This window comes from Mauremys reevesii, linkage group 12 (genome assembly GCF_016161935.1).
Source record: "Mauremys reevesii isolate NIE-2019 linkage group 12, ASM1616193v1, whole genome shotgun sequence".
NCBI lineage: Eukaryota > Metazoa > Chordata > Testudines > Geoemydidae > Mauremys > Mauremys reevesii.
The window spans coordinates 8941418-8950340 of record NC_052634.1 but is presented as its reverse complement, the minus strand read 5'-3'; the positions used below and the strand labels follow the sequence as shown (position 1 = coordinate 8950340).

The window sequence follows — 8923 nt, the reverse complement described above, 5'->3', positions numbered from 1 at the left end:
ACGTGCCTGCCTATATTTAATAAGCCAGTGCTGGCGCGCTGCGGACATTTGTCCGACCCTGCAGCACCTACATTTTTGAAGGAGACCCTCTCTCTCTGTTGTTGGGATCCTGGGGCTCTGTCTGCTTCACGATCTCCATCAGCTCGGAGCCCATTTTCCATACCCCCTTCTTGCGTAACTAAGTATCACCAGCCTTGTTACGGTCCTTTAACGGACCGATTCAGTACCTTGGCCAGCGCCCCCTTCCTTTCAACCTCTCCATTAATTTGGGTGACATTGGGAAATGAAAAACCCTTTTCCCTCCGCCCTGCTGGTGCGCGATTGGCTCGCGGCAGAGCCCCCTCTCTTCACAAATCTCCTCCAAGCCACCCGAAGCCACCTTGATCTTCTCTTCTGGCTCCTGCCATCTGCGGGTTTTCAGCCAGCCGGGCTGAAATCCGAGGACATCCCTCCTCGCGCGCCCCGTCTTCCAGCGGGGTCCCCACCACCTGGGGGAAATGAACCTCCACTTTACCTCCCCAGTGCATCCCGTCTCCGCGCCAAGGCCGACCTCCTTCTTCATCGAAGACATTTTGCTCCACAAGCCCAAGTCCTTGAGAGAGGTCCCTCCAGAGCACTTCTCCAGCCCCTTAGCTTCCAGGGTTCCTCTCCTGGACTATGGATACCCTCTGATGCCCACACCCACCCTCCTGGCGCCCCATCCGCACCATGCGCTCCACAAGCCGGAGCATCACCATCCGTACTTCTTAACCACCTCGGGTAAGTTGGGTGTCCCGTTTTCCTTGTGTTTGTTTCGGCTTTAGAAGAAGGGGAGTGTATTGACAGGCGAACCCAGTGTTAGCGCCCAGCACTGCAGACGTGGGGGATTTCATCTGCTAGCGAGGGTCACGCTTCATCATTCAAGGAATGGCACCTGTTATTCATCAAGGCAGATTTTACACGCCTGCCGATGCTACAGTTTGGGGGAATCATCATAATAATCAGACTCTATTAGTTTAGTTTATTCCCTGCCCTGCATCAACAGCACCAGCGGATTTAGCCATTGCCTATAGATGTAGGAATATATTGAATACCAAAAATAATTTGCACGTTGCAGTTCTTCTTCTCCTGCTGTCAGAGACTGGTGTCTAACCTCTGAGCAGAAATCACAGTTTACTTACTCACTTTTTCCAGAGAATCTTTTCTTAGGGTTCAAATGTTCTGTGTTTTAAAAAATAAGCCCGCAGAAATCCGATCGAAGCTGCATCCACAGATCTGTGTATCCATCACTGACCCACTTTTACAGCATGCATCTTCAAAAGAGCGGAAACTCGGTTGATTTCGTTCATATGAAAAAAAAAACCTCAACAACCTCGATTTCCAAGTTATTTTGCACCTTTTTATTTACAATAAATACATCTGATAACTTACTATTTAGTACCAAAAAGTTCAGAGGAATTTGCGTAGTTTTCGAGAGTAAAATTCCTTATTTCTTAGGCTGTGTACGCTAAAAGATTATGTGGCCTTTTAAAAAAGTTAAATTATATTACGACCTGGCCTTTCCCATATCCAGTCAATCAGATAGTCACTTCTTTCTGATCTTCGCAGCACAGGTGGTAAATATTTTCTGTGCCTCCCCAGTAGCTGGTAGTGAATTTCGATTTTCAAAAATGTGCCCGATTAAAATAGGCACAGAACAAGAAGATCAATCCAGTATAAATTGCAGAGAAGAGGGAGAACAAACGGCACCAGTTGTCTAATAAAATAGAAAAAGTGGACCCTTCAGAGTATGTAACAGAGAGCGGCTGATGAATAAATCACAAAGAAATCGAATACTCAAATGGAAAGGTAGGGGTGGATTTATTATTAGCTACCATCAATAGAAATAATTTGAACGGAAACGGATGTAGTGAAAAATTTGTGTAGTATTCGGAATAGAGATAAAGAGAAACTAAATCCAGTGCGCTAATCCTTCCCCTCTTTAAATTCAGGACACTACTTTTCTTTTAAACTGAGTGTGAGTATGTTGCTTTTCCACTGTTATATATGGGGTGGGAGGGTGACGAGGGGACAACCGACCCATTGCAAAGCGATGGGTTTCATAATCTAGACCCCAACATATCACCCGGAGCTGGTTTCCTAAAATAAGCAAAAAACAATTAAGTTCACACGTTAAAGAGATAGACACACTTAACCTAATACACACGTGTAATATGATTACATACCCAAATTTCTCTGTATTTGTATGTGTGTAATATACAATTACATACCCAAAATGAGTGTGCCCATGTTTGTATCATTGAGTGTATATATTTAAAATTATTTTGTGTGTGAGTATACACACAATTACACACCTTTGTGGAATTCTATATTACACACTCTCACGTTTTATGTGTGCATTTATGTTTGTATAATTATAGTACGTATATACACAGGTGTGTTTATATATAATATTCTGTAAATTATCATTGTCTTTATTCTAGACCCCTGAATTGCAACCATACCAAAATTTCACCTGTAGCAACATTTGTAAATACCCACCGTGTTTATGACAGCTACTTTTTTTAAACTTACACACACGCACCAATGAAAGTGTAAAAGGAATACAACAAAAAAAAGGGGGGGCCCTTCTACGTAACATTTCTCGAGCTGAGCGATGTCTGTGGAATGAGTTAATGCCAAGTTGCTGGCCAGGAGAACAACTGTACCAGATTCTAAACAGCCTCCCTGGTTTACTCTTTGTGTGCGGGAGGGAAATGCCGGCCTGGGACAGAATGTAGGGTGGGTGCTGGAGTCGCCTGGCCACGGTGACTTACCTAGGTGCGGGGGGGTCTGCCAGCCCAGGGACACCTCCCGGGCCCCACACACAAGGCTGAGCGGTGCCCTGTCCAGGCAGGTGGGTGGGGAGCTCCTTTCCCGCCAGGTGGGGCTGGGGAAGGGGGAGAGGACCCCCCCCCGCCCGGCTCTCCAGCCTCGGCCCCCGCCCCGTCCCACGGCCTCTCTCCCCTGTGCCCCGCGCTGCAGGCATGCCCGTGCCCGCCCTCTTCCAGCACCACCCGCACGCCGAGCTGCCGGGCAAGCACTGCCGCCGCCGCAAAGCCCGCACCGTCTTCTCCGACTCGCAGCTCTCCGGCCTGGAGAAGAGGTTCGAGATGCAGCGCTACCTGTCCACCCCGGAGCGCGTGGAGCTGGCCGCCGCCCTCAGCCTCTCCGAGACCCAGGTACCCAGCATGGGGGAGAGGGAGTTTCCCGTGGCCGCTGGGCAGCACCCGGGGGATGGAGAACCCTACCCGGGAAGGGACCCTGGGGCTTGCCCCCGGCTCTGCTCCCCGCCCCCCAGGCTTCTCCTCGACCTCCCCGTGCTCTGCGGGGCCCCAAAGAGCCGGGGAAATGCCCGAGGGGAAGCAGGGAGCAGCTGCCACCCCCGTGGTGCCCTCCTGCTGTGATCCTGGGATGGGGGACCTCAGTCTGAGGCCGGGTAGCATGATAATGACAACTTGTGAAGCTGGGGCGCATGCTGCTGACATGTGTGCTCATGCAATGCACTGGGGTGAAGGTGCCCCCTGGGGAGCTGGGGCACATGCGAATGGCGTGTGTGCTCATGCAATGCACTGGGGTGACGGTGCCCCCTGGGGAGCTGGGGCACATGCTACTGACGTGTGCTCATGCAATGCACTGGGGTGAAGGTGCCCCCTGGGGAGCTGGGGCGCATGCTACTGACATGTGTGCTCATGCAATGCACTGGGGTGACGGTGCCCCCTGGGGAGCTGGGGCACATGCGAATGGCGTGTGTGCTCATGCAATGCACTGGGGTGACGGGCCCCCTGGGGAGCTGGGGCACATGCTACTGACGTGTGCTCATGCAATGCACTGGGGTGACGGTGCATCCTGGGGAGCTGGGGCACATGCGAATGACATGCGTTCCTCCCCTTTCTCTCTCAGGTAAAAACGTGGTTCCAGAACAGAAGAATGAAGCACAAAAAGCAACTGAGGAAAACCCAGGACGACCCGAAGAACCCCAGCGGGGAGGAGTGCCTGGAGCAGAGCTCGAGCGAGCCTGAACTGATCGACAAAGCCAGCTCGGACCCCCGCAAGGCCAGCCAGCCGCCCGCCTTCCTGCTGGAGGAGAACGAAGACGAGGTGGACATCATCGAGGATGGGGATCTTTGCGCCACCCCGCATCTAATATAGACATGCTCGTTTCCCTCCCCACAAGGCGAAGGGCCCGGCTGGCTGGAGGCCCCTGATCTGGTTTTGCCGGCGGAGTGCTAAGAGCCATGACTCCTCTGCCCAATAACCAAGGCAGATGTGATCTCGGTCTGACCCGTCGCTGAAAAAGCTTGTCCCAGGCCCGAGCAATCCCTGGTAGACCCAGCTAGTGCTAGAGCCAGGGAATATTTTAAGGCCACGTTTGAAAGGATCTGTTTGTACAGTCTGGGAAAGAAACGTATTGGATTCGATGTAAACCTAATTGTAGCGCGAGCAGTCCCGTTTATATCATTGGTTGCGAGTAGAATCTGTCCGGCTTGGTTATTTCTAATTCAGCTCACGCTTGTTAACTGCTATCGACTTTTGCGTCCCCTTTTGAGCTAGCACAATTAAGCATGGGAGTTTGATCGTGTTTAAACACGACTTAAAAACAACCGAGATAGCTAACACGAGGCTGTCAGCGTAGACAAGGTCAAGAGAGTCAGCTAGTCACGATTGTTTTGGACACGGAGTTTAAACACGATCACCACATTCTCTAATGTGGACAAAACTATAACCAGCGTTCTGTTATTTGGCAGATAGTTTTGTGTGTCCCGCAAACACGTTGTATAAATGGGAGGTGCTTCTAATTTCGTTCAAAGACAAGTACAAATTTGACATTTGCTTTGAAAACGGAATATTAAGATAGCAAAATCACGGCCCTATATTCCAGTTTTCCGGTCTCGTTCGAAATGCATGGATAACATTTATCCATTAGCAAAGCTTTTCCTATTTTAACATCAAATTTATACCCGGTGCATTATTTTAGTACACTGGTGTTGAGAGTTAAATATCAGGAATACATCGACTCGAGTGAGACAGAAGCTTGCTTAGTCACAATGCAATGACAATGAATGGTGTATCCAGACAATTTCTCTTAATATTATTGTAAATTACCATTTAAAATCAGACACACTCCAGCGAATGCATATATTTAAACACTGAATTGCATAAAGTTTCTCCAAAGATGCAGGTAAGAAAAATACATTATATATGATTCCAATCTTGTAAAGGGGGAAAGAAGTATTGCTAACAAACTTGATTTTTCTTAAGACATCCAGAAAAAAAAATGAATCGAATTTATGTAGTAAAATTGATCTTATATAATTTTAATAGCTTACCTACATCCTAAGTATGATTTATGAATCGTTTCCTGATGTGAATCAGTTTTAGAATATTTTTGTTTTTAACGGAGTTGAAAACTAATTGAAAGTCTGACTCACGTTTCATTGCCAGTGCATGCTGTATGAATTCCATCATTCCGCAGTTCACAACTCTCCAGCGGTTTTATACCTACACCTTCGGCTGATAGCCTGAAACATATCAAGCTATGAAACTGCACATCCATCTCTGCATTGCAGAGTTGTATATAACAGTTTTAAACGATGCCTCAGGCTTGCTTTTTATTTATTTACATTACAGTGAAATATCTTGAATTTCCAGTTAACAAAACATTTCCTGGTATAAGGTACAGACAAGAAGGAAAGGCACAATGCTTGTTGACAGACATTTGATATTGAATGCAAGCTTTTGTTCGAAGAAACATAAGGAAAGTTTGATTTCTTAAGTTTTCTTCAATGTTCTAGTTTAAACCATTTCTGTGCAAACACTCCAAATTCCATTGCAGTGTCTCTGTAGGGTATTTTGTAATTTTTTTAATTTATTTTTTTATTAAGAGTTGATTTGGTTGTTGGGTGTCATTAGCACTTTTGGTTTTTGGACTGTAGGACATGCAATTTTGTTGCAAAAATTTAAAAAGTGCCCCCTATTCATCTGCAAAATATGACTTATTTAAACTTGTATGTTTCCTTCCCTTTTGTGGGTTTGCAGTATAATTAGAATAATAAAGATCACACGTGAAAAACTTCCTGATAATGAATGTGTGTTTTTGGACTGTGTTTACAAACACTTCAGAGAAAACTCTTTTCTTTAATGACTTTCAATCAAAATATTTTGCTACAAAATTATGCAGCTCCTTAAAGATTATAGTTCAAAGGGTAAGACCCACCAACATTCCAAGAATATATAATTCTTCTTTAGAAAATCACCCTAAAAATCCATTCTAGCTATAACAAGTCATTGAATAGTGTCAATACAATGAGATATCAGCTAGATGAAAACCTTTATTATAGATCCATCCATGATCACTGACACTAGCAATACCTAAACCAAAGCACAAGGAAGGACAATATGTTTAATTTCTCTTATTTTAGTGCATTTGATATTTAATTTGATAGTTTTCTTATATTTGTATCTTGTAGGCTGTAGAAGTATTTTTTTAGTTGGTATGTCTTTCATCAACATTTAATAAAAGTGTGAGTAAAACAGCCATTTCATACAGACTAGTTATTAAAATTAATACTAACAAGGAGCTATAAAGTAGTGTTTTCATATTAAGATTCTGAGTAGCATTTTTGGTGATAACATTAACTCCTAACAAATGCTGTATAAAAGAGTATTATAGAGACCAGATTTCACAACCGATGTCATCAGTAAAAGAAGGCATATACCAACGTCTTTATTTGCAGCTGTTCTTAAAATCACAGTGTTCTTTATTCAGACTCAGATATTCATGGTGTATGAGTACCATGATTTAGCAGCAAATAATTTTATGAAATAGAAGGGGAAAAAAGAGAGAATTCAGAAGCAAATACACACAAGGGACCACTTAAAATGTACATTACTCTGAGTGACATTAAAAAATCTGAATTCTTTACATTTGTGGCTATGGTTGTCACTTGCAGTGAGGATTGCTTTTGCTCCTGTATGAACAGAAAAGGCACATTATTATGCTTCCTAATGATCTTTTTCCAATTCTTGGAAACAAAGGCATGTAGTAAATGCGCTTATGTGGAGTGTGCATACAGAGTGCATGGCAGGAAAAAGTGCAGGGCGGATTATTATGGGAAATGCAACAGGAAGCACAGAAGTTGCAGGGAATACAGAAGTTGAGAGCACCTTTGGATTAAGAATTATATCTATAAGGGCCATTTGCAAAACGTCAATTCCTCTTCAAGAAGACTGTGATGTTACTCACCTTGCCCTTGGACTGGCATTGCCAGACACCCTGCTTTGAATAAACAGTGTAGGGACTATCATGTGCTGTGTTACCACTTTCCAGCTCATCAAGGCAAATGCCTCCAAAGCTAGTGCACATCTGTACGGCAATAGCTGAGTCTATGTGAGCTTGTAAGCTTGCAGGCACCAGCCCCTGCCACTATATGCAGATGATTCTTACCCACAGCAGGAATAAGCTCTGGGTGTGAGCATAGGTAGTGGATGTGTGCACATAAACATGCAAAACACACCCCTAGGCTCCACCTCATCATGTCCTTCCATGACTCCTCTTGCAGATGGCCAGTGGAGCAGCTGTTGTTTTGCTTAGGTAAGGGGCTTGGTTTGGAGCAGACAATGCTCCACCTCCTGAGAACCACTTTTCTGCACATGCCGGAATTTGGTCCTTCATATATAAAGGTACATACGTATGCCACAAAAAATAATAGGAAAACCCAGGGTATAATCCCAATACAATTCACAGGACTGTAATGCTAATGAAGTTGCATGACTAGTGTTGTGCAGCCAATCCCCTATGGAGGAAGTTGAGGCTAGATAGTCGACTTCACTTGAGCGTAGAGCAAAAATTTGGTCCCAGTCTTGCTCTGACATTATCTCACTCTGTAGAAGCGCGTCACCTAGGGAAGAAATTCATCTGAGAACAAGGTCCATGAACAATTAAGGCACCCCAAATAGGGTGTAAATTGGATTCAAGCAATGTCTAGCTCTTGTGCTGTGTCTTTGCACAGGCGTGCATGACACCCTTAAACCACATTTATGCTTTACAAAATACCCTAATCTTTCCTTGACCCTGCACACCTTTCCAGATAAATAAATAAATGCAATCAAATGAAAAGGAAAGCCACTCCTAGTGCAGGGCCACAGACCAAATATAACCAGCATGGCAAAAATGAAGCCTAGTAATATTCTCCCTCCTGCCACACAAACCTCCAAGCCCCATAGTCTGATTGGCAAAGGTGAAAAGCTCCTGCAGCTTCCATTGACTCCAAGGAGAAGCTTGCATGGCTAGTCTTTCCTTGTAGTGTGGGGGTACCAAGATGATATGGAGGAAGTCAAAAATATGAGGTATTACGCACATTTCTTTGAGCCCAACAGTGATCATGGTGCCGTATAACACATGGTGGAAATAGTCCATTCCCAGAAACGTTTACAAACCAAGAAAGGTTTCTAGTACCCCTACAACCCAAATTATAGCTTAGGTACTGTAATGGGGTTTACTGGGCTTTGAAAGCCAGAGAGAGACGTTGTGGAGCTACCAAACTCCAGAAGTCCTGGGACAGACACAGACACCCAGGGGATGACAGAGGTAGATGCTGAGAGAAAGGAAATGGTCTGGGGTAACAGGTGATGTCTAGAAAAACTCTGCCATTCTCTTTAGAGCTGGGGAGCAGGAGGCTTGTATTACAGGGTGGGGCAGAGTTCCTCTCTCTCATCCAGTCAGGACAAGTTCTGGGAAGGAGGGCAGCTTATAATGTACCCTGTAATTCATAATGGATAGAGACAGTGGTAGGAAGAGCACTTCCTGCCAACTTTCTTGGGTCAGCGGGAATGAGACTGAATTGTTTTGACTCTGACTGCAAACTGGACAAGCATTGCAGGGAAAAACCTGCATCCCCCAGTG

The 8923-nt window shown here is 45.1% G+C and overlaps 1 protein-coding gene across 1 annotated transcript; it reads left to right on the top strand.

Moving 5' to 3' along the window:
• The first annotated feature begins 497 nt into the window (after nt 1-497).
• Nucleotides 498-5987, top strand: BSX (brain specific homeobox). Its single transcript, XM_039496711.1, has 3 exons — nt 498-759; nt 3004-3200; nt 3922-5987. Exons 1-3 carry the CDS (start codon nt 498-500, stop codon nt 4168-4170), a joined length of 708 nt encoding a protein of 235 aa, XP_039352645.1. The 3' UTR covers nt 4171-5987.
• Nucleotides 5988-8923: the final 2936 nt, after the last annotated feature.

What these genes read in the sequence shown, in the direction of transcription:
- BSX (XM_039496711.1), top strand. Translation starts at nt 498, where the DNA reads ATGAACCTCCACTTTACCTCCCCAGTGCATCCCGTCTCCGCGCCAAGG. An exon ending in GTACTTCTTAACCACCTCGG is followed by an intron (nt 760 to 3,003) that starts GTAAGTTGGGTG and finishes CCCGCGCTGCAG; the next exon opens with GCATGCCCGTGCCCGCCCTC. An exon ending in TCAGCCTCTCCGAGACCCAG is followed by an intron (nt 3,201 to 3,921) that starts GTACCCAGCATG and finishes TTTCTCTCTCAG; the next exon opens with GTAAAAACGTGGTTCCAGAA.